The sequence below is a fragment of the Pungitius pungitius genome, chromosome 16 (assembly GCF_949316345.1).
Source record: "Pungitius pungitius chromosome 16, fPunPun2.1, whole genome shotgun sequence".
Taxonomy (NCBI): Eukaryota; Metazoa; Chordata; class Actinopteri; order Perciformes; family Gasterosteidae; genus Pungitius; species Pungitius pungitius.
The window spans coordinates 4,883,363-4,909,485 of record NC_084915.1 but is presented as its reverse complement, the minus strand read 5'-3'; the positions used below and the strand labels follow the sequence as shown (position 1 = coordinate 4,909,485).

The 26,123-nt window shown below is 44.7% G+C and overlaps 1 protein-coding gene across 1 annotated transcript in view; it reads left to right on the top strand.

The window, feature by feature from the left end:
- Window positions 1–1,853: 1,853 nt before the first annotated feature.
- The window catches only part of med13a (mediator complex subunit 13a), a 65,759-nt gene continuing 41,489 nt past the window's right edge, over window positions 1,854–26,123 (top strand). Inside the window, exons 1-3 of the mRNA XM_037467074.2 lie at window positions 1,854–2,489; window positions 9,264–9,498; window positions 18,643–18,811. Of these exons, the coding sequence (XP_037322971.2) occupies window positions 2,424–2,489; window positions 9,264–9,498; window positions 18,643–18,811 (470 nt within the window). The 5' untranslated portion in view covers window positions 1,854–2,423. The remainder of the gene's footprint in view (window positions 2,490–9,263; window positions 9,499–18,642; window positions 18,812–26,123) is intronic.

Genomic DNA, 26,123 nt, shown 5'->3' with positions numbered 1-26,123 from the left:
GACTTAATCAGCATTACAGGAGCAGCCAACTGTTTTCTTCCCCCCCCGGAACCAGCTGTCATCATCACCTTTATGGCCTGGTTTTCCCAACTCTCACTTTCACTTTTACAAACAAAAAATGCCACTCATGATTTAAGGTTATTATTTAATTCTGGGCATACAAGAAAAGAACTGTCACAGATTGTTGCACGTAGCTTTTCTTTTTTGGAACACTGCCATATATTGCTTTTCCCTCACTGAAAAACATTACACGGCAGCAATGACTTCATAAGAATAAAAGATTACGATAGCAGAGACTTTTGTAACACTGGAATTACATGACAAAAGCAAAGGTATTACTTGTAGAAACTACTTCATAAAGATTGTGCTGTAAGGCAGAGAGATTATGCACTAGAGTATTATGGGATAACACAATGAATTAAAAAGAAACTACCTTGACTAAAGACAGCTTACATTGTACTATAATTAGGAGGTTTTGCACAACGAGGAGACATGGACTTGTTAATAACTCATTAAACATGGAGCGCTCACACTTGCAATTGGAGGAAGTAATATTCTGGCTGTGTGCCCCAGGGTAAAACTATGAAGGAAAGGTCTGTTGGCTGAATTTAGTTCAAATTCCTGGGTTGCTTAAAAAATAAAGCAGAATATTAAATACCAAAACAAGATGGATAGTGACTGAAGAATAGGTTAAACTATTTTGTAATAATATTGCATCCACAGAGAAAGGATTTTTTTTGTATATAAATGTCTGCTCTAATAGCACTGCAACAATTATCTCCATGAAAAGCACACAGAGACAAACTAATCCCAGCGGTAACATAAATTCAGCCGGACACAGAGCCTCTCTTAAATCATCTGATCATTCTCAAATAAAAACTGTTTTCATCTGGCCTATTCTGTTTTACAGTTTTCTGCTGTAATTGAAGCAATTTGCCCAAATACAACTTGGATGGTGGTTGTATGAGATTGATGGTGCAGTTCTCAATTGCGTGGTGTTTGGTAATATTTTGGAAATATTACATGCATAACCCAGCTCATTTCAGAAAAAAATAAATGATGAGTTAAATAATATATAACTATCAGGTTGCAGTCAGAAGTTGTTTGGAAGGAGCCAAAACCTTTGCAGAAATTTGCCATCTGCTAGTGCAAGCGTCCATGGCAGTGGCAATACAAATTATATAGATATTTTTGTCAGAGCTTGGATCCATTTTTGTTGTGAATAACAGATTATTTTTTCTTCAGGTAAATACGGAAGTTAATTCATGCCAATATTTCAGACCGACGCAAGCCACAGTCGGTGTGGTTAAGATCAACAGAACGCATTTTATCAAAACACACAAAACAAATGGCGCATCAGTGTCTCATGGCTGCACATTTAAATTGCAAGTGAGACATCACATACGCTAGGTGGTGCACTGTGTAAGTGAGCAAGTTTATGTAGTTTGATCATCGGTAACAGAATCTGTTGCTCAGCAGCGCCACTTGCGCTGGCCTAGCGGCAATACCTATCAGTCTTGTGTTATTACAGCCCTCATGACCACGACAGTGTTAAGGCAGTCGTACCAAAACACGGAACCTGCTGTTCGGGCTTTCAAAACAAAACAATCACCGTTGTTTGCGCATAGCAGCAACTTTCTATGACATAAAGTAGTGAAATAAAATAAGAAATAGTATTTAGTGATTTCACATATTTCAACACATTCAGGTTTTACAGAATAATCATTTCAACATAGGCACAATATTAAATTACAAAAAATGCCCCACTTTTACTTTTCCGGAAATGTTGGCTACTTTCTGACGTGTGTGTGTCTGTCGTCAGTTCGCTTGACAAAGCTTTGACCACGAACGAGCCAATAGGCTGTGGAAGGCAGAGTTGTCCCTGTGGCCGCCATTAAAGAAAGGAATCCATGAATTCAAATGGAAACCAACAGGAACCGAAGCAGAAATTATGACCGAAATTATTGTCTAAATAAAGACCGATGTCACATTTCAAGAGTTTTTCCCGGGATGTATTTGGTTTTTAGACTCATTTTTGCGATGGAGGAGTAAGACAGGACGTCTTTATTTTTTTAAGCAGGGACCGTTTTAGGGCTAAGGGGGAGGGGGGTGGGGGGGAAGTTGCTTCTTTGCTCTCCTTTTCTTTTTGTTTTATGAACATTTTCCGCTGCCTTTAATTAGCTTTTACTGTGTGCTTTTGGGATGTCGCCGTGAAGCCCACACAGTCTCTTTTACGCGCTTTTAGCTCAGGCGGGGGAACTGCAATCGGAAGGTTGTTGAATTAACTATCCTCCAGCCAAATGTTCCAAAAAATATTTCTCGTTGATTTCGACTGAACATCTCTGAAGACACAACATTCGCCGATTGTTCTCTATTTCCTGGGAAGTGAAATGATGGAGAGTTGGATCGCGCACTGAAGAAGGATGAGTTCTTGTTATGTACCAAACGGGGCCAGCTTGGAGGATTGCCATTCCAATCTATTCTGTCTGGTAAGAGATTTAAAACTAAAGGAAAGCAGCCATTTTTAACTAGCTGAACGGGGGCTAAGCTAACGTTAGCCACACGGGCATCAGTTGATAGGAGCTTAGCTAGGCTTACGGCCCTGTCGAGCTGACATCATTCCAGGGCAACAAGGCATCCCAGTTCGCTCCTGTTCCCTTCTGTTTAACACTTTGTCACTTAACCTGCTTGTAACGGCCTGTCTGTCCCCGTCTTCTTCATGCTGCATGTCCACTGCCCCAGTTCGTGAACCAAAACATTCAAGGTGAACGCAACTCGCGTGTTAAGCTTCATTTACTACCTTTCTCGGGATTGAAAACACCAACATTTCGCGTGCATGTCACGGAAATAAATGCTTTGCATCTCACTGCCAAAAGCACGACCCTGTGTCCCGGCGAGTCGGTTGTTGGAGCACTTTCTCCCTCTCGCCTCGACAACCGTGTTTATTGTTAACTTTCGCTCTCGCGCTCATTACGTTTCCACTATGTTTTTATCAGCTGCTGACCGGCGGTTCAAACACCTCCTGCACTCCTCCAGCTGGAGGCGGGAAGTTCTGTCGCTGACAATAAGACAAACGCTGAGCTGTAATTTTAGCAGGGAAATTCCGTGTTGTTGTTATTATTTTTTGGCGCAACCGTGTCAACTCCTAAGAGGGACAAATGTCCATGCCTGACTCGCACACCGTGTCGACGAACGCACGCCCCTCACGCTTTGCCCAGAAACATCTGTGTTGTTGTTATTGTTGCGACCACCACGCAAAAAGATATTTTGAGGTAACAGTGTTGGTTCGCAAACGTTAATTATTAATGTAATATCTTATCGTATCTGCACGTCAGTTTGAGCTCAATCTCCTTGGACTTTATTTGCTTTATTTGTTGCTTTATTACACCAACTAGAGCACGGGCCGCAGGCTGATTATATAATCCCTGGCATGCATTCCGGGGCATTACAAACATCTAGATGACCGCTTTTCTAATCTACACTGCCTGCGACTCTTTAGATTGGGATAGAGCAAATGGTGTACTCCCCCCTTCCTCTCCCTTGTCATCATGTTGTCCTTCGTGGCCAGGTGACAATAACCTTACTACTTGTGAGATACGTAGTGCAGTGAGCATCCACTGTGTAGTCCTCAGCCCCCCAACAGCATGTGGGTAGGTGTTGCTGTGTGCCCAGCTCTTGGTCTGGCTCTACAACCAAGAACATGGTTGGAATGGGTTTGTTGTGGAAGTAAATGGGCTTGTCAGCAGGCTCCACCACACTTTGACTTGTACGTTAGCTAAGGAGTGTAATGCCTACCTGCTCGAGCTCCTCTGAACATTTTGCTTCTGAAATTGGAGATGTGTTCTCTCAAAGGCTAAAATGTCACCATTGTTCAAGATTAAATGACACAGGAGCACTGCAAAAAGCAAAAGACCACAAAGTACATTGATTGATTTCACGTGCATGCAACGAAACAAGTTGCTAATAGTGACGTGAGCAGTAAGAGTACAAACGCCTCAATAGTAATGTTAACACAGAATGGAGTACAATAACAACACAGTGGAATACGACTCCACTCATGCCATAAATTGACCCCCTCTCCCGAACAGGTAACATTTTATTGCAGAAAAATCCCTGCTCTCTCAATACTACTTAGTTGGGTCTATTGTGTGTGCTGAAGTTGTAATTACCATGTTTACGACTGCACTTGAAGGCAGCGTTGGCCACAGTGGACAGCAGAGGTGGAGGCTGGTAGTTGTGGGTCTCTGCCTTCCTGGCTGACATTTTCCTGCACACTGAGACTAAGCATAACACCACTGCTGTTATGACTCACTCACTGAACAGACTCCACTTTGTGGTTTTATGGTGAAAGAATGCAAATACATTGTGGGACTTTTTTCCCCTCTTCGTTTTCAGTGGATTCTCTGGAGTATGATCTTACTTGTTGCATACTTTTTTTGTATTTCAAGGGGGCTTATGTGAATTTACTTTCTGTGGGATTTACAGTTTAGTCTGTTTCGGATTGATTGTGGACTTATGTAGCTGACATTTGTTCCATGCATTTCAGCCCCCTTAGCTGCTCAAATTAAAAAGCCTTCAGCAACAATGATCTGTTTCACATCGTATGTGGCATACCTTAAATTGAAAAGACCTCATTTCACATTTCGAATCCTCTTCAAACCATATACCCACACTTGGTTAGTTTAATGTTTGCTCAGTGACATGGTTAAAACGAAAGAAGAGGGGACTTGGTGAGAGAGGAGCATCTGCAGCATGATTTGAGGCGCTTCACCTGTTGCTTGTCTCATATAGTGAATGGCAGGAAGGCAGCTGTCTGAACACGGCGCTCCCTACTGAGAGCCAGAACCATAAGTGGCCAGAGAGAAGGTGAGCAGCTGTCAAAATCAGGGGTCGTAACCCCCTCCCCCCCCCCACACCCTCCCTCCCAAGTTTGTGCAACCTCCAAAGAACGAGCACGCACAACCCGTCTGCAGCGTTTCTAAACCCGAGATTCCCTCCCAATGCAGCAGTGTTGTTTTTAGATTTTTGAAAATGAAAGATATAATTTGTGAGCAGTTGCTGACATAGTGAAATATTTGCTGAGGGTGTTTGAGGATCACTTGTGCACAAAGCCTGGAGCTTGGACATTATCCATTGCACCCTCTCTTCTTGCACACAGGCTGCCACTCATCTATTTGAAAAGGACAAACCAAACAACTGCTAGAGGCCCATTTATCCTTGATGGAGAGTCTGGCTTGTGTATTTTGTTGATGAGGAGTGGAGTACCGACAGGTCTGGTTGTTGAGCGAGGGTCTCTGCAGGCTCAGTAATATCTCAGGACACAAGTTCATTTCTTATCTATTGTATACGCAAGCACTGGACAGGCGAACACAGCTGCTAGCAGTGACTTTCTGCACCACAGCGCTTTATGACTTTTGGAAGGCTATGAAAATGCAGTTTAACGTCAGTTTAATTTATTAACAAAAAAACTTGCTGTATAAGCCAGAGAGGTGGCTTGTTTAAGAAGAAGTCGCTTGAAAGTCATCTAAATATGTATTTAAAGGCTTTTTTTTGTTGCTTTTGTCTCAAACCACAAACCTTCACAAATCATCTGTGGGTTAAGGTGACGTGCACACACACCAATAAACATTTCGTCGCTTAACGAGGGCTGTTTGGTTTCATTCTGTTTGTGGAATCATAGATTACAGACACATTGTCAGTCGTCCTCATTAGTTTCATCCTCCTGTGAATCAGCAGTGCAAATACTTGGCTCATTTCCTGTGTAAACCGGTAGAGAGAGACCTGTTTTATTGGAAGTGATTCCAGTTGAATTAATAATAGCAATTAATTATAAAATCATCAAGCTTTAGAGCTGTTCTCTCAGACATGTGGTCATAATGTACGTGGTGACACTACCAACTGACCAAAACTACACAAACGTCTGTGTTGTCACTTTTGAACTCAGCATTTGTTTTTCACCACAGCCACACAGTATTGAGCTAAGCGTCTCACTGGGATTGAGAGGTAAAACTCGATGGCTTTTTAAAAAAAATGTTTTTGCTCTCTAGCATCCTAGCAGTGCAGAAGAGAAAAGCGCGCTCTGAAGGTCAGTGAGCACTTTTCAGCTCCATACTGCAGCTGAGCAACATCATGTCTCGCATAAATTGTCCATGCATTGTAATCCAGTATTATTTCAGACGTTTCAACACTGGAGCTCCTATAAAGAAAACTGTTGATTGAAATGTTTCACCCCTCAGTGATCATTATATCAGAGAAATTATGATAAGTAGATGTGATGCTTTTAGAAATGATAATCTTGTTATCTAATGTAGATTTCAATTCACAGTCTTCTTTCTGACAGTAATGCACCTCTATTACACATTTGCTGTAGTGACGGTTTCACTTGTGCCACATATTCTAGAAAGAAAAGATTCATAATGTATGCAACTGCCTGCTTGGCACATTCCGAAGGCGGCAGAAACGATCTCAAATAAGGTGATGAATGGAACTGTGTTATAAGATAAATAGTCTCGCCTTATGCTCTTCTCGGTCTCGTAGACTGGTATTTCACCAGCGGCAGCATTAATCAATATTCCAGCTGAGACTTTTACTACAACCGCTAAATATCAGAAACGAGGCAGGTCAAAGTGTCCACGGGATGTGGTCAGTTGTAGTCAACAACATGCTCATGTTCTAGCTGCATGCCATTTTGAACTACTATACCATTTTTAGTTTACTTGGACACAGAGTAGGTTGTGGGATATTGTCTTTTTTCCTTTTTACATCCGTTGTTCAATAACACACTGAGTTGACTATTGTTGTCATCAGTTTGGCTAATGTTGATTTGACTGACAACAGTAATTGTTTCACAGCAGATTGTAACTGCTTAAGTGCCGTACTGAAACTGGTTTGAGGTAAAGTGCAGTTTGCCTCGGCCTATATTCGTAGTTCTGTTGTTTTTGTAAATGTAACGTCCACGTAGAAGATGATAAAACGGTAAAGAACAGGCAGTTGGAAGCAACTGGATGCAAGTACATAGTAATGTCAAAGAGGGATTCCCAAATGTTTGACATAAAAAGGCCTGTAGTAAAATCTGCAGCCATGTACATGACGAGCTCTCTGATGACATCAGGACCGCAGAGAGCCTACACATCTTCCGCTGCAAACTAAAGACACACTTCTTCAGACTATACCATGAATAAAAACACTAAGATATTGTAGCACTTAAATTGTACTTATAATGGCTCTCATCTTTAGCAAGTTGTAAATCAGCTTATTTGATGAAATTGCACTCTTGTTCTTCTGAGTTTGTATCCTTATGGTTGAAAGGCACTTATTGTAAGTCGCTTTGGGGAAAAAAAGCATCAGCTAAATGAAATGTAATATAATAAAGACATGATGCCACACCACTCACTTTTGGAGCCTGCTAAGATGAGGGTGTTCACATCTGCACTGCTCACGGTCTGTTTTCACAGTTAACCACCATTCCCACCCTCGCTTTGCGCCGTGTGCACAGATGTCGCCCTGCGAAGTGCATGTGTACTTTAGTGCTTCTCACACGCCAGCAGGAAGGAGCAGCCTAACTGCTGCAGCTCCGTCTTTGCACAAAGACCGAGCCTGTCCTGGGCGCGTGTTGCAGCTCTTCCATTCCTTGCCGAGTGTATCTGTGTATCTGTGCAAATGCTGTGTTTTAAATGAGATTTGTGGTTGGCCAATCGTTATAGCTTCATTAACTTTGCTATGTTGATATAATATAAACCAGTGTTCTTCTGCGTGCGGGGCCGTGGTGGCAGTGCCTACAAGTACCAGGATGCTTTGCTCGGAGTTTCTGAAACCCCGAACGGTTCCCGCCAACCCGAGGCCCTAATGCACGGCTAATGTAGCCATGACCTCTGCCTCTGTTTGGCCATATAGCCTTGTTTAAATGCATTTGGCCGATTATGAGGAGGAGATCACCAATCCACGCTGGGATAGCTGCCTGTAGTTCCTCCTCGCGTGCCAGCACATCACCGCCGCGTCTAATGACGGTGCTGGATGCAGGAAGAACGACGGCTCTCTGGGTTAATGCAAATGGCCCAGAGGAATTGCTTTGATCAAATACGTTTAGCTTCATCATCCTCTGGCTTTTGCCCTTGAATTATTCCATTGAGTTGGTAGGCAAACTATTCTAGCATCAAACTAATTACGTGTGGTTGCGTGTGCATGCATACTACATTTGGATTGCTTACTAACCTGTTGTTGTTGTGATCCAGCTGACTCCACACAATGCTCTGTTTTGACAGTCCCCAGTCTGCCCCCAACCCACACAACCACCATCACAAATCTCCCAGCTTATCCGTAGCCAGCCAAAACACCACCGCATTGCCACAACCACGGGTAATCACTTGTTCAGCCTCAGCGCCTCTGCACTCGAGTTAAGATATCCCTCTGAATTGTAATGGATTAATTGGTTGAATATACAGAGGGCTGAGTTTGCCAACTCAGCCTGAACGGGATGGGACTTAACGGCATGAAAATGAACAGCCCATGTCCACCCAGCTTACTTGTCTACGGGGATGGATGGAGGACCAAGATTGCTAGCGGAAAACGGGATGTTCGCTCAAGGCGTGTGTGCGTGTGTGTGTGTGTGTGTGTGTTCGCGCATGTTTCTACACGTTGAGGTAGTCATGGGTTGTCTGGCGGTGCTTGGATGATTAGCAGTGCTAGCCAGCAGCGATGCGTAATGTTCCTGCTTTAACACTTAATAACCCCACCAGTGATTTACTGCCAATGAGGCTTTTTTTCTGAGTGTTTTGTTCTCTTTATAAAAGGCAGACAGCGTTTATAGAAAGGCAAAGCACCCCGCCAGCACTCACCAATAATGAGGATTAAGGTGGAGAGACCACATTTACCAGCATCAGTTCTTTCCTATTTGTGTTTTTGTATGTGGTGACATTGAAAGCACCCGAGGCACAAGTACACAGTCTTTGCAAAAACAAACATCCCAATTTGGAGGGCAATGTCTCTTCTTTTTTTTTTCAGCAACAAACAATGGGGCTCTGTTTTGTCATTTTACTTTATCCTTCAATCTTTCCCTCCCTCTCTGTTCTTCTCCCCCTAGTTTTGACATCCCAGATGTCTTATTGTCAGAAGTGTTCTGTGGGCGAACTGCCCCATAAAGGAAGATTAACGCCTCCTCCTTACGCTCGCCTCTGCGCATGTTTCCCCAGAGGTGCCCAGTGGATCCTGAAGCAGCGACTGACGGCCTCTTTCTCTCCCCTCTCCCCCCCTCCCCCACCTTGCAGGCTGACTTAACAGGGATCAAATGGAAGAGGTTTGTGTGGCAGGGTCCCACCTCTGCGCCCATCCTCTTCCCCGTGACCGAGGAGGACCCCATCCTATGCAGCTTCAGCCGCTGCCTGAAGGCCGATGTGCTGAGCGTATGGCGGCGCTGTCAGCGGCAGGGGCGGAGGGAGCTTTGGCTCTTCTGGTGGGCCGACGACCCCAACTTCGCCGACCTCATCCACCACGAGCTTGCAGGTGGGAGACTCTTTGCATACACACGATAAGGGCATGTCAGCTGGTAAAGATGCATGTTTTATTAAGCTGTGCAGTTACGTTGGTTGCCTCCCCACCGGGGTGGGGGTCAGAAGACCGAGGTAAGGATGCAGGGACTGAGTTCAAGGGAGCAGGGAGAGGTCTCTTTGACACGGACACATAGGTGGTTCTCCTGGTGAAGGAGTAGCTCATTTGCCCCGCCAAGAAAGTTTTTGTATTTCTTTGGGCAAATCAGAGGATTGAAAGAGAGTGAGAGAGGACTGCTTTTCTCTCATTGACTCTGCTCTGGCAACAAAGTAAAACTATCCATGAATACAGAAATCACCTGGTACAGATACATTCAAGGTTATAAAGCTAAAAGCGTGATAAGCTGTAAAAGATAAAGTGGAGGACTTGCAGCTTTTGTGAGAGAAGCACTTGAACGTTGATCTCCCCGTCACCAAGTGTTCAAATCTGTGAAATTTGATAACTTGCAATACCCACACACTTTCTCTGACTGATGAGCTACCCAGCCAGGCAGGTAGAGCAATCACCTGTAGGGTGACCCTCTCTCTCTCTCTCTCACACTGTCTCATCATTTGTGTTCCAGTTTGTTATCATACACCCTCTGTTTTACTTTGACCATGTCACTTGTCACCTTCTGTTGGCTGGTGCACTTTATTCTTTTTTTTAAACTTAACTAAGCCATAGCTTTAGATTACTAATCCATAGCATATATTTCATTATATTTTATTGTATTTTTATCTTATTCTGGCACTACGTTGTCTGTTGCCCAGTGTTGTACAGTCTGCTGTCATGCACCAACCGCGAGGTCCACATCCATGTATGTCTGACATATCATGGCAATAAACAATTCTTGATCCTGATTTCTGATTCAAACAGGGAATCTAAAGCCAAATGGGGGCACTCCACAAAGGATGCAGAAAACGGTTTTGGGTGCTGGGCTCAGTCCTATTTAGAACTTGAGTGAGAAACGCAGCATGCAGGAGCAGCCATCCAGAAATGTAGCAAATGCATCCACCCCCACACTTTCTTCTCTTCCCCTCCTCGGTAACAGTCCTGTTAATGGTGGAAGATGGGAAAAGGCCATCTTTATTCATGCTCTCTGCCATGTAAATTGAACTTTGGAGTCTGAGCTGAGCACAGCCTGCATGCCGCAGCCGGAGTGTGACCCCCCTGCTTGAAGTGGACTCCAAATGGGAACCGAAGGCCAGGATCGTCTGCTCATTCAGCCCTAACGGGTCTTGGTGATTACCTGAAGCATCTGGCTCAGGCTCGCTAATAGAGTGGGCTACATTTTAAGTGGGAGAGGGTGGTATGGACAATCTATATTTGGACATTGTGGGGAGTCCCTGCTGTGTTCTTAGGCTGGCTTTGGAGAGATTAAACATGATATTGTATGCGTGTGAAGAGATAGAAATTGAATATTGATATATCCTTCCGGCTAATTTTTAAACAAAATCATGAATGGTTTGGCAGGTTTTGATGTGGTGCGCTTTGAATTTCTATGAGAACACCACATCCAGACCAGAGCACATGTGTTCTGTTCTGTTCAACGTGAGCAGTCAGGGATACGTGCAAGTGCAACCCCTGCCCCTGATGAGCCTTCTCACATTCCCCACTCGCCATGTTTGTCAAGTGTTGTGCAGCCTGACTCGACGACGTCTCTGAGTGAATGATTCCCAGATGAGCGCTGTTCTCCTTGTTTCCTGTTTTGGAAGCTGCAGCCTCCCTTCCCTCGAGTACAAGACATCGAACTCCTACTGCTTGAGCCTTTGCCCTTCCTGTAGCAGCTATGTAGCTTTTCCCTGCCAGGACGGCATGCCCCGAGTCCTGTGTTTGTGTCCATTGCATTTGGATACCAGCGAGGGTTTTCCTTGCAGACAATGACGGGACCTGCCCTACCCGCGCGCTCCACTGAAATGTCTGAAACTGTTGCCGTATTTTCCACTACAGTTCAATGTTTTTTTTCTTGTCTTTTGTCCGAGCCTGGCTGTGGATAAAAACACTTTTTCCTTTCGCATTTTCATCCTCTTTTTAGTCGTATGGCAATGTCGGCAGTAAACATGGAAATCCGCTCTTTTCTTTTCATTTCGGCGAGCCGAAATGGCGCTTACTCATCCCCCCCCCCCCCACCCTCATTAGATTAGCGGCCTGTGAAAGTCTTTTAATTTTGAGCAAGTGCCATCTCTGTATACCAGTGTGCCAGTAATCCCTTCTCTCCAGGGAGATGAGGGGAGAAGGAGTGAGCTGCAGAGATGAGCGTACTGAAGGGCGGAAAAACTTGAGGGATCTTTTAATGTCTGACGCTTAATCACTATTGATGGGAGGGGTGAGGGTAACCACCAAGCGCCCTCCCCCCACCGCCTCCCCTGCTCTTCACTGTGGCACAACACGCCTTGCTCGCGCTAACACACGAGTAAAACCAATTCTAATCTTCCCCTGGCCATGCACGGCAATGATTCCCAACAAGCGAGCTGCTGAATTGCTTGCCCACCACCGCCCCTCCCCCTTTCCCTCCCACCGGTTGAGTACAGGCATGGATTCTCATGCAAATGCAACGCACTCTTCATCGTCCGCTCCCCTCGCGTTCAGAGGCATGGCAACGTTAAAACAATAGAGGGACATACGTATCGACCACGCATGCTAAATAACTGAAACAAATACAACAACAACATTTTTTTCAGTGACAGCTAGTGGTCGGGCGAACGGTTTGGCCGGACTCTGAAAAAGGATCCGACCACTGCAACCTACCACCGACCTGCCGCTCTGACAGAGGAACCTACACCAGACCATCGGCACCTGCCGTTCTGACAAAGGAACCTTCCAACGGCCCCTTTTCGTACTCGTCGTACATTTCTCACTCGTCTGTCCTGGTCTCTGTCCCACGCTCCATAGCATCTCTTCCCGTAGGTATCCCACTGAGACCCGGGGCCGCTGATGTTCTGGTACCATGTTTTCACTTTTTGCTCTTTCCTAGTTCACTCTTCACTTATGTGGATCAAGAGTGATGGGCTGCACGTTGCAGCTGTTCTTTACCTTTCTAATGAAGTCAAAGGGGAAAAACTCATTTTGGCCAATGTCTCCTTTGATTGAAAGTCATTTTGGTGTTGCTTGTAAGTCAGTGAAACCTCTCTCCATGCATATAGCTCTTCGTGAGCAGCGAGGCAGGGCTTTTTAGTTGCTCAAAGTTGAAAGGGAGAGACGGTCATCTGCTGTCCAGCCCAGGTTATCAGAAAGTCCTCTCCACCGCGGTCCCTGGAGTTCACACATCCATTTATCTTTGTCTCTTGAGGGCGACTGACAGAGGGCCGGTGGGGGATGGAAGTAGAGTACTGCATCTGTCTCCTCCACGAGTTGATGAGCACTTTGTTTCACCGAATGATAGGTCTAATGTAACAGCCCTCTGTGAGCATGTTTTACACAAAGATCTTCTGGCGATTTGATTTTCATCAAATCTGATTTTTTTTCTAGCTTTGCCAAGTTCATAAGTTTTAGCTCTCCCTCGGTGGTGTTTTGAGTCACTGGTGAAAGAAAAACAACCCTGCAATGCACCTCCGGGCAGAGTATCCAGTTCCAAAGGGCATATTTCAGTAGTCTGCAAGGGATCAGTCACTGGTTTTACAAGTCAAACTACTCTCAGTGAAAATCATCGAGCCAATCTCAATATTGGGCGACTGATACGGACACATTTCCCCGTCATCATTCTCGGGTTGATGTGAAACAGTAGGGGTCCTAAAATGTACACTCACTAATCACAACTGGTTCATCATAACAATGTCATTTTTGAATTTGACAAAGCAGCCGGCTGGACTCAAATTAGTATCAGCCTGTGCCTATGGACGGAGCTCTGGTCTTTACACATGTCGTCGCCGGAGCTTTCATCAAGGGAGTCTGTGGTGAAAAGAAAGCGATCTGTTTCCTGCTCTTCACGCAATCATCTGCTACAGGAGGCCAGATGAAACGGCACCAAAATACGCTGCAGAAATGCAAACAGATCTTCTGGCGTATGAGTGTCTTTTTTTTTTGCTGTTCATTCAAAATGATCTGTGGTTGTGTCGGTTGCTGATCCATTACACACGCAAGTATGAATTCTTGTTAAACAGCTGTGACTTAAAAACACCAGTTGTTTTCAAATTCGATACATAAAATACGTACAAATATCTTGTGCTATTGCTTTGCTTGTTTTCATAATCCTGTCAATAATCATATCTGCTTCTCCCCCCCGCCCCCACATGTCTGTGGATTGCGGTATTCTTTATGACTTGACTAATGTTGACTGTGTGAAAATGTGTGCTCATATTTGTACAGCAAAATGTCAAGGCATCGGTTTTGCTGTTTTCTGACTCTGCACTGCAAGAGCTTATCTGCTCTGCTTGGATAGTGTCAGAAGCGATGACACACAAAAGTGAGTGTGATACAGATTCAGTCCCACAGTGATGTTAGGCCCAACGTCCCCGATGAAGGCCCCCAGGCAACGATTCCGAGAGGAGAAAAGCCACTCGCGCTTTAGAACTCCCAGATGTTATTGACTTGGACAGCCCGATAGTCAAAAGGAATTTTGAAATCACCATGCTTTTGCAGTAAACGTTAGTGTGGAAAGTGTCTGTGCTGTGAAATCCTGGCTATGGCTTAAACTAATTACACACTGACTTTGTCTAAGGCGGGAAACATTGCTTTCTGCAAAGACATGAAAAGATCCTGTTGATACCGTGAACCTTGTTTTTTTTACTATAGTTCTTCTCTGAGGCATTGTTATTTTCTATTTGAACACTTCTAGTTTTGGTGCAGGTTTGTCGGTGTGGTTCTGGTTCCTGAGAGGCCAGGGATGTGTATCAAGATTACTGCTCAGTAATACATCTAGTTCAGAACCTCAGATTTGGATTTGTAGTAATTTTGCTCTTCTTTTTTTTAACTTCAAAGATGGTTCCAGACTTGACTGTACGACACAGAGGGCGATAACTAGATAAACTCAGGGCCGCCCTGAGGGGGGAAAAATACAGGAGGCCGATGGCTTTCGTGCTTGGGGATCAATTTTCCAGGGCTAATCTCCTTCCTGTGAACCACCCTGCGCTTTCCTCTTCTCCTCCAGCTCCATCTCCCTCCCCCGCTCCCTCTGATAGATCTCCATTGACCGGCACAGTGCAGGGACTCCGCCATGCCTGCAGCTCTGGCCCATGGGTGCAGTCTCCTCTCCTCTCTCGCTATCCGTCTCTTTTCCCTCTCTTGCTTGAGAAATATTCATTAATTAGTAATGGAGCTTTTACAGAGCACCACTGGTTTCCCCCCCCCCCCTCTCTCGCTCTTTCTTCTTTCTGTGCAGATAAGGAAGGAAGTGGAGGAGAAAACCTTCTGGCCAGGCTTGGTAGAATCCCCCTGAGCTCAGTCGACCACAAGGCATTAATCTTGCTGTTTAATGACTGCTCTAATTGCTTATACACAGACAACCAACTAAGAGGGGGGGGGTCAAGTATTTTTTCCGTCGCTTAATACTAAATTCTATAACGTTGGACCCTAGAAACAAACACCCATGTGCCTTTTTGTGATGTCAAGGTGTGTTGTGTTTTTCTCGGGGGGGTTTGTGAGCCGAGCACTGATTGGATCTGGATGTCAGAGGAAAGGTGTTGTGCTCTTTCGTGTCTCAATGACTTCCTTCGCTGCATGTAGACGCAAGTCTTTGTAACAGAGCTCAAGAGCTCTTCTAAAGGGCAGCTCATGCAGGCCGGCGGAACGGGAGGCAGCGACATGAAAGTGTCCCAGCCATCAGCCAAGCTCATAAATCTTTGTCCAAATGAGGCCACTCATCTTAACGTCCCAATCCCACCCCACCCCCCCCACACACACACACACACACACACACTGACCCCCGCACACCGCGTCCCACCCCACTGTTGCGATACAAGAGCTCACAGATCCATCACCAAGCCTTGATTTTGGGTCCCAGATTACTGATATAATTTTTCAACAATCTTTGTTACCAGAATTGTTCGTTATGACACTTTATTGTGATTAAATATGTAGCGGCTAGTGTTGGATTGGAGTGTGGTTTGGTATCACACTACAATTCCATTACTTGTAAGTTGTAATGATACTGAATGAAAGCACCTGAGCTCGAAAATCAGCATATATATACATATATATATATATATTTGTTTTTTTGTACCTTTTTGGTAAAATGAGTATAAGTATTTAATTCCCACTGGAGCAAACCTTAGCAGACTCTTTAAAAAATGCTATACACAGTTATCAGGATATGAAATTACCTAAATCGGGATCAAACAATTATTCAATGAATCCATCACTTAAGAAAAGACATAGAGAATTTTGGGCTGTTATGTTTATAGAGCTACTCGTTTGTATTTTACAGCGGGTATCAAGTAACCCACACAACAGTACAAATTACAACCCCCCCCTCTTTTCATGGCACTATCTGCTGATTTATCTTTAATCTTTTCAGTCATAAGACGTTTTGCATCACCAATCATGTTTCCATTGGCCGCGCATAGAAGTGGACTGCAGCGCTAAGTTCGTCTCAGTCTGTCTGCAGAGGGGAGTGTTGCAGCAGGACTGCTTGATGTACGAGAGGCTGTTAGGAGCACTTGATATAAACCAGACGCCTGTTTGAGAGCTTCTTGAGGGAGAGACTGAGCAGGAACAAGTGAGGAGGAGGAGGAGGAGGAGGAGGAGCAGCAGCAGCGGGGCAGGTGTGGTCTTGGCGGAGGAAAGGAAATGGGATTGCCATGGAACTTGATGGGAAAGTAGGCGTTGAGAGGTTTCTGCTGCTTTTCCAGGAGAGCCATCATCCAGCGTGTACTGACGCCGGAGTGAAGGTTTAATTGCAAAGGGCAAACAGGGTCGAGGTCTCTGTTACTATAGATTCAAGCCGTGTTGCGTTTGTCTTCTGATCAGTCGCACTAATTTGTCTCTTCATCCAGCAGTAGTTTGACCTAAATCCTAGTTTGTCTTTTTTTTTTCCTGCTTTCCTTTCTTGTTGACTTCTTGTCCTCTTGTCCGCTACAGCTCTCAGGCTGGCCAGACCAGCCACTGAGTGACTCAAAGCATTTTTGTGGAGGGGAAAAACGTGCTTGGTCACGTGCCTACTCCATCACATCTCCGTTTACTAGAAGGGATACTGTCGCTGATACACATTTATTCTGCAGTTGCTGTAATGTTGGGAAATTGCTGTTTTCCTTCCTTTTTCCTGCCTCTGCCCCGCTTTTCTGTGTTCCTGATCTTATCCCACAATGCGTGTGTGTATGTGTGTGTGTGTGTGTGTGTACCTGAGGAATTTGTTTGTTGCCCTCAATATTATCGGACATGCAGCCCTGTTTACTTGGCTTCTAGCCTGAGGTTGCTTTCCCTTAGTATTGTTTCAAAAGCTAGTGTAACACTCACAGTTGCATCCGTGCCGCATTAGCGTCTGTCGGGTCAAGATCAGGAAAACATAAGAGCTCCCAGCATCTTCTCAAACCCTGCAAGGCTGGCACAGGGTTCACAGTATCTCTTTTGATTAAGGGAAGAAATCAATGCAGTTTCCTCTCCCGATAGCCACAGAGTCATCCAAATTCTAATTCCTTTATACCTTCCTTTTGCGTTACAACAGCAAGCCAAAGACTCTCTTAATAATTGAATAGGTTTCGATTGACCTGCTTCTGGGCTGGCTCGGCCCTCCCCGGTGCCTGCCAAGCTGACACGATGGGTGGCTCACACTCACACACCCGGTATTTATTTAGTCTGTGCTCCGGCAGAGACGGCGCGCTCGGGGAGATGTTTGCTGAGCTTAAGTGCTGTAGGATGTGAGCAGTGGCCGCTAATGACATTAGAGCAGCGTTCAGGCCAGCGCAAAATGCGATTCAGAAAGCAAGTGGGATACAGGTTTGTTTGTCCCGAGTAGCCCGCTAAGGGTCCGGTGTGCATGGCGCCGCGGTCCGGTTCGCGTGGACCAGATAATTACAAATCTGTGAGCCTAACACAGTCTGATGACGCTCGTAACTCTTTGCAGGTGTGAAACAGAAACTGGGGGTTGGCAGTGTCACACTTTCTGTCTGTTGGCTAGACACTGCTAGTTTGTCCTCTCTTATGAGCACGGCGAGTCACAATGTCGGTGTAGAAAAGCATCTCCATATCCATTTCCACATATCCGTTTTTGGCCATTTGGAAAGAACAATGCCGATTTTTACAGCAAAAATGAAAATAAATGTTTCCCTCTGTACCCTCTGCACTGCAAAACGGAACCGGGGCACTGCTGAACTGTGAAATGTTTCGCTCATGCCCCAGTGCTCAAACTCTGTGTGGAGGCTCAAAAAAAACCCCTAAAACCTCCACAACCTGAAAGCAAGCAGCGGCCTGTTTCCTCCCGTTTGCATTTTCATCACCGAGTACAATGTTTTTTGTGATACCATTCTCAGATGTCACTCCAGTTATGGCTTATTGTTTTGCATCCCAGGAAATATACATTTTCTGTAGCAAGGTGTTCAGTGTTAACCAGCAGCTAGTTGAAATTGGCATGTCATTCTAATGGGATTGCCAGAGGGTGGACATGTCACAACTCTCCTTCAGTGACATGTTGTGAAAGCACAAAATCCTATTTGCCGTTACCCGTGTCCTTGATTGGTAACATCAACGCTCAAAGCTACAGATCATGGACTCAGACACAGACGCTTTGCAATCCACAGCAGCAGACGCTATGTAAAGATACTCTAGAACCAGAGTAGCTGTTTTTTTTTATAACTGACAATATCAGTTAATCTCTTTTTCTCAATGTAAACAAGGCATGGCTGAGTGATAAAATAACATATTTTGAGGATACAGGGTAATATGGCAATATGTTTGGTACGACAGTTGGTGCTTGATCTTGTAAACATTGGTTCTCCCTATTAACGACTGTGCCATCTGATGTGTGAGGCTGCTTTCTGCTGCGCCTTTGCCTCAGCCTGCAGCATCATGCACCATTATTGCTGATTCAGTGGAGTTTTGTGCTCTCAAGAATGACATTGTGGGCCCTGGAGAGTTCCTACAGGTGTGTGAAAATGGCACCAAAACTCTTAAAGGCTTCCACTCCTCTCACATTTTTATGTCTCTCCCTCTCTCTCTCTCCCTCCCCCCTCCCCTTGTTTTCCCGTCCAGCCGAGGACGACGGGCTGTGGGAGAACGGGCTTTCCTACGAGTGTCGCACACTGCTGTTCAAAGCCATCCACAACCTGCTGGAGCGCTGCCTCATGAATCGCAGCTTCGTTCGCATTGGAAAGTGGTTCGTCAAGCCGTACGAGAAGGATGAGAAGCCCATCAACAAAAGGTACGCCCGGCACCGCTTCTTCTGCTCCACGTTGTCCCTCTATGGCCGTGCTTTGCCATTAGGGAATGGGTATTCTTCTCTCTATTACGCACGTTATGTCTCTTGTAAGGTTGTGGCGGGGTGTGTGGGCTGAGCAGCGTGCCAACACACGCACGGGTGACCAACTTTATGTGTAGGCGATTGAACCCACACTTGATACAGATATTTGTATTCATAAGGAATGCACTGGACATAGGGAGATATTAAACGGCTTAAGATTTCTTAAAAGGTCTTCTGATGGTCCATTATATCTTGTTTTCATCTATTTTCTTCGGTGTAAGGATGGAGAGGGACGCTGTAGCCATAATGTAAAAAGCGTGATTTAGGAGGTCATTACACAATATTTATCAAAAAAGTATTAACATATCAGTATTTAATTTAAAGCATAGCTTTAGAGGTGTAGCGCAGATCTTGTTTTAATACCCAAAGCAGGCTGACTGATGTGTTTGTATTTTGGAGGCCTTCACTTAGCTAGCACCTGCAGAAGCTTCTAGATTGTGAGGATCTAGAATGACAGGCAGGTCTCAATAGCTTCAGTCTTCCAGCGCTAGTGTGTGCGCGTGTTATTGTTTTTAGAGTTGTTGCCAGATCTGTCAGTCAGGTGACCGCGGGGGCCTTTCAGCGACATATTTCTGTGCAAACAAACGTGAGTTTGTCTGCGGGCCACCTGCCGTGTGCAGGGTAGAGATGGTCAGAAGTCTGCTCTCTGCGGTGCGCTTGTCTTTACCATCGCCCAGTTGAGTGTTGGCAGATGAGAGTTGTTAATGCAGAATTTTTGTAAACAATGACTCTCACCCATGCGGTGCAGGTGTGATATATTTCCACTTAACTAGCAGAATAATATGCAAACACTGAAACAAAATACTGACTAGCTAGCCGCTTATTCATGACTTGTTTTGCCTCTTTAGTCCGCTGATGGAGAACAAAACAATGGTTGTTTCCTCTGCACCGGAATTCACAGGCCACTCTCTGTCAGTCTGTCTCTCTCTCTCTCTCTTTCCTTCTCTCCCCCTCTCTCTTCCTCCGTCCTTCCCTTCATCCCCCCCCTGTTGTCACAGAGCAGACTGAGCAGGTTATAAATAGTGGTGCAACCACCCTGAATCTTAGTTGTCGTCAGGGATGTTTTTCTTCTCCCTTTGGTGTGTTCCGCTGTGCTCCAGCCACGCTGGGGTTTCGACAAAACAAAGAACCACAAAACTGTGACGGACATTTAGAAGGGCTTTTTAAAAAACAAAAAACTTGTAAAGCATTTCCTGTAGTGTTATTAAAGTTTGGCAGTTGTATTTGCCATTAAGTAATAACGCTTCACCTGTCGCGGTCAGTATCCAGAGTTTCTCTTCCCCTCTCATGCATTTTGTCAAAATAAAGATGCTCAAGTTTGTCCCACCAGTGCTGCCATTGAGAGCTCATTGTTCAGCCCTTAGGGAGACTGTAATGTCAGTGCTCAGAACTCGCATCAGTCTCAAGGACTTGCTGATTCTACAGGGAATGCGGTAGAGCATTTCCAGGGAATTGCCGCTCGTATTGTCCAGTGAAAACTACTTAACTGTAGATCCATTCACTCCTGTTACTCTTGGATCCATTTAAATCCTCCTTGAACACAGAAACACACATTGATCAGATTAGTTAACTGCGTTGGCCATCCTTTCAGTGGTCTGCTCGAAGCACCATATTCACCTTTCATTGAGAAGATCAGGCACCGCTTAGTATTGCCTCTTTGTCTGAGTCACACATAGATGAACAGCCAGGGAAATCGGCAGCTTTAAACGCAAATGTGACCTTGAAATTCTTAAACAATTCAATTTTACACATACATTTTCTCTTGATACATTTATCAATGATCTTATCAATAGCAATGTATTCAATTAAATATTTCCTGCTTCGACAAAACAAGACAAGACACAAAATTGCCTCAGGCTTTAGGACATTTTGATCTCCACCAATAGCAGTTTTCTGGAACTAACGATATATCAGTAACTTAAATAAGAGCAATCAGATCAATGGACTGTTGAAGTAAACAATAGCCCCCTCACCCCCCCAATCAATTTCAGTTCAGTTCACCATTGTGCACATATAACCCAGGCTGCTTGAATCACATGTGCTTCACAGTACACTGGCTGACAGTAACACATCATCTCAAAGCTTCTCTGCAGCACCCACAGTCTCCAGTTGGTGGAGGGTGTGGCCAGCTGACCGTGTTCATAACTTGCGTGATGTGTGTGTGGTAAGCAGCAGGCAGCCAGCTGAGTTGACACTCTTTGATATTGATAACCTCTATTGATGCCTCCAATAGCTCTTATCTCTAGTTATGGTTATAAGGAACCTGTCATAGTCGAAGCCTTTGTTTGTTGATGTGAACTTCAAATGCAGCAGTGTGTGTTGATTAGAGCTGACAGTAACTCTCTTTGTCTGGAGTACAGGCGGCTCCAAGTTGTGCAGCGTGGTTGTTTCTGTGTGAACCTTGTGCTGCTCGCTAGACAGGCTTCAGGAAACGTATGGAGCGGGAGAGAACAAGGGAGGGAGGCAGGGAACGAGCAAGCCAGAGCTCCTCTTGGTTGTCATGGCAGCAGGGAAATGCACCATGGGATTGTGTGTTTCCAAGGTGAAGTTGGATGCCCACGCTCTATTGGTCAACTCAAGGCAGGACTGAGGCGTTGACTTGCTCCTAAATGGCTGCGTACTCTAAAGTCTGAGCAGTGTTGAATCCAATCCTCTTTGATGTCTCAGTTTGATCAGCACAAAACCCTTCTTTTCTTATCGGCTTGATATGCGCTCTGTTTTAAAAGACACGGAACGTGGTCCCGCCGCGCTGACATCAGGAGAGTTGGATTACTACCCCACTCTACTTGAATATGCGTAGCTGGCTGTGCATTTAGTCATTTGACCGGGCTGGTTTCATAACAGCGTGGTTTGTTTATGATGCTTTCAGTATGCAGTAGCTCACATTACAAGACCCACTGATAATGTATATGCAATAACAAATATGCCTGCATAAACGGATGTGACTGTCTGGGTTTTCCCGTGCGTCGTGTCGCCGAGCACATTCCATTGTTTTGGCCCGATAGTGGGAGGCGAGTGTGTGTGAGTCCTGGTGCACTGGCCGGCTGAAGCAGACAGCAGCATTCTGCTAAGTAGGACAGTGCAGGATAAAGGGCCACTGCCTCCAGTCTGGGGCTAAAGCGCTAAATTTATCCCCTCCCTGCTCCCAGCACAACACAAACGCACAGGGAGACGGCCACACAAACACGCTCGTCAACAACCAGCGTGCCAGCCGGTCCACGCGGAGGGCAGTCGAGGAGCTGGCACACAAGCTTTTTGTTGGAGTTGTTGACATGCAGCACAAGAAATGCAGCAATCCGAAGCTGTGTCTCTAACATGTGGTGTGCAATGGCCAATGTAGATGCACAGGAAAACTCTCCAATGGACCACGCCCCCCTCTATTGTTCCTTGGACTCCGTCGGTCTCTCTCGCACCAACCCCAGGGAGACTGGGCTGTGGGCCCATGTGACCCAGCACTCTGCATATATGATGTTGCTGGAGAGATCCTGTCCAGAAGATAAATATGGCTCTTAACAGTGTTTTGTATGTATTGGTGTGGGTCAGTTCCTAAATCGCTGCACAATTATGATATTAATAGCCCATTTCCCATTGCTTCTCTTAAGTATTGGATCTAAATCAGCGCGTCTTTTGCATCACTGAACTTACAAAGACCCTCCAATTAGCGGGCGCATGTACTTACTTTAACCGTATGCCCCCATTTGAACTAACCCCATATCATTTATTTTTGACTGCATTGGTTAACAAAGCGACCGATTCCCTCGACACAGTACTGGGTGGGGTCTGTCACTTTGATGTGCCCAAGCTGTCCTCCCGCGTCTCCAGATACGTAAGCATGTTGTCTACACGTAACATCTGTGAGGTGGAGTGTTCGAATCCATCATTTCATTACCAGACAGAAATAAGTCTTTTCTCGTCATTGATCAGTGGACATGGATGTATTATGTCTTTCTATCACGGTGAACAAGGTGCTGCATTTTCAAGCAGGGTTGTTATTGTAAACCCAAATTAAGAAAAGAATTGAGTTTTACTGAAACTAAGAATGGATAATATCCTTTTTATGTAACTAAACTGACATATTTTGTTTTAGAAGGGGAAATAAATGAGGTTTCTTGCATCGGTGAGTGACAGCAGAGCATGGAGACGCTGCAGCCAGCAGCGCCCATGAAACTCACTGTGTTTAGACGTGTTGCCTTTTGTTAGTACACAGGGACAAGGACCGTTAACTCAAGCCATTTAGTTCAGGTCAAGAGAGGGGACTTTACAGAGGAAAGGTTTGTAGTGAAAGAGTACCGTATTTTCGCGACTATAAGGCGCACTTAAAATCCTTTTTTTCCTAAAAAAACGGCGCGTGCGCCTTGTAATCCGGAGCGCCGTGTATATGGCTCAATTGGTTGATCCATACTGGTTAACGAGGATCCATTGGAGGGAAAGTCTGGTGCCAGCAGCCGCGGTAATTCCAGCTCCAACAGCGTATTGTAACGGACTGTGTTTTCATGTTCTGGAGCGGCATTGCACTTTACAGAGTTTTGGGATGGTCAGTGAAGGGCGCACAATGTGACGTCACTCATCTTAGTGCCACCTATGGGGACGCGGGAATTGTTGTTGTTTTGGAGAGCGATGGTGTGTTTTTGTTCGGCGTAGGCTACGGCCGACAGTAGCCTGTTTCTCGACAATAAAAGCAGAAGATAAGCACATTGTCCAGAGTCGCTACAGTACATTAAAGCTCGTAGTTGGATGTCGGGATCGCGCTGACGGTCCGCCGCGAGGCGCCACCGTCTGTTCCAGCGCTGCCTCTCGGTGCAAGATGCACCAAAGCATTTGCCAAGAATGTTTTCATTAATCAAGAACGAAAGTTGGAGGTTCAGAGATATTGTTAATATCCACATTAACGTTTGAACAACGTTTCCATGGGAGTGAAGAGTTTTCAGAACGCTTAATAACGTTTGATTTAGCACAGCCCGATCTAGTGGATGCATAACGCAGCCCCAGTCAAACGTTTTACTGCAGTTACTTCTATGCGCCTTGTGATCCGGTGCGCTCTATATATGAAAATAGTTCTAAAATTGGCGATTTATTGAAGGTGCGCCTTGTAATTCAGTGCGCCGTATAGTCGCGAAAATACGGTAGTTTAATTTTCCAAATTTGAGCCATTCCTTTACAACTGTTTGATCTCAGGGTTAGTTGCATGTTCCACTACTATGTTGTCAACATTAGTTGATGACTTATAAATGTCAACTAAAATCCAAAGGAATTCTCCTTGTAAAGGAAACTGGTAAAATGTAAAATACTTAATCCCTACAGGCACATTTCATGAGCATAATTTCATGGGCACAATGAACAACATGCTTACAGTGTTTCAAGTGTGAAGATACAAGTATGGCTGCAACTACCGATTATTTTAATGATGTAACAATCGATCAATTATTTTTTTAATTACTTGGTTAATCAAATAAAACGGCAGCATTCAGAGTGCAAAAAAACATTCAGAAAGTGTACAAATAGGTTGCTCCTCGAACATAATAACATCATTTATAAAACATCCAAATCAGAAAACTTTCTTTGAGTGTCAGAACTTGTTCTCCTCACCACACTCAAAGAAAAACACACACACACACACACACAAGTTCACTTGGAGCTTATTCATTTAATTATTACCATCATTGTAGTGCAAGTTAAGTAAATGTATACACCACATTTAAACACGATGACCAGATGCTATGAAATTACTTTAAAATTACATTAAAAAGTACAACACGCATATATTTGTTGACAATAACCGATGTGGGACAAAGCACACAATGTATACATGACAACAAATTGCTGCACTCCTGCTGCTGTTATTAACGAGCTAACGAGTAATAAGCAGCAGAAGAAAAGCCTCTTCAAAACGGGACAACGTGGTGTCATGTTGATTTTGCATATTCTGCTCCCACACCTTACATCCACGTCTCTGCCAGCGCCATGTGATCCACAACAACAACTGCTGCTGCTCTGTCCTCTACCTCGGCTCTTTCAAAAAAAGAGAGATTTTTTTCTCTGCGCTCATCTCCCCGACTCATTGAGTAATGAAATGATTTGCCAACACTATTATTACTCAATTTTTATTAATTTTCTCAATCCGTTCTGGCAGCCCTAAACTACCATGTTTTCTCACCAACCTTCTGACCTGACCTGAGAGGAGGGGTTGAGTGAATTCTGAAGGAGTCGTCACTGTTGTCGTGCCTTCCTCTTTCCTTTTCCAAGTAACAGTGATGGATGGGGTACAGTCTAATCCAGAGATTGAGACAGATGGCCACATTTAATGATAATCCCTCATGTGGTGTTTGACCTTTCACCTCATTGCTGTACACTACAAGGTGACTGCATTGTATTTACAGGATCCCTGCCACGGCGACTGGTAAACCGTGAATAGCAATCTTTCAGCCAAAAGCACCCACAATGTTTCCTCTGAGCTCGATTGACTTTTACCTTCAGATTCATTGTGTTTATACAAGTCAAGATTGTTTCCATTTTCCAAACGTATTTTTTTTTGTTGTTGTTTGATTTCATGTAGTATCTATCATCTAGTGTCAGTGCAGTGATCCAAAATGCATTTCAGCATGCACCCTGTTGAAACCCATCTTTGTGGCCTTCAAGGTGTTGATCTCATGTTGAGAATCACAGCTTCATTAATGGAACCTGTTGTTGTTGTGCTGTAGGGCTCTAAAGCCGTGGCGGTTACCTCTCTGTCAAACACTCATTTCTATACTGCGTCATGCTCAGCGTGACTTCAGTGCAATCACTGTAGCACATGTTATCAAAGCGTCAACAGTTGAACATTGAGGGAGAAAGAACAACGTCCTGTTTGTCAACCAAGACACCGTATTCAACGACTCAAATCGAGCCGTAGATACCGTGGGTTAAAACCACTGGTGGGTCATTTTTGTTTCTGCTTACTGTGAACTGTTAAGCTGATGTGGAAGTCTAATGTTGCTACACACATTCTCCCCCTCTGGTATCTATTGTGACTTTCCGCAGGTTAATTAACTTGTTTGTTTCTCTGGGATCCAGTGTAGAAAACCCACAAATATTGTCATGGCATTTAGTTACAGTTCTGTGGCACAGCTGGTGGTATATTTAAATCACAGTAACTACGCCATGACCAAATTTCCACAAAGCGTTTGCGCTCATTTAAAAGAAGCGGGACAGAAGTAGGCCTGGTCTTTGTGGTTTA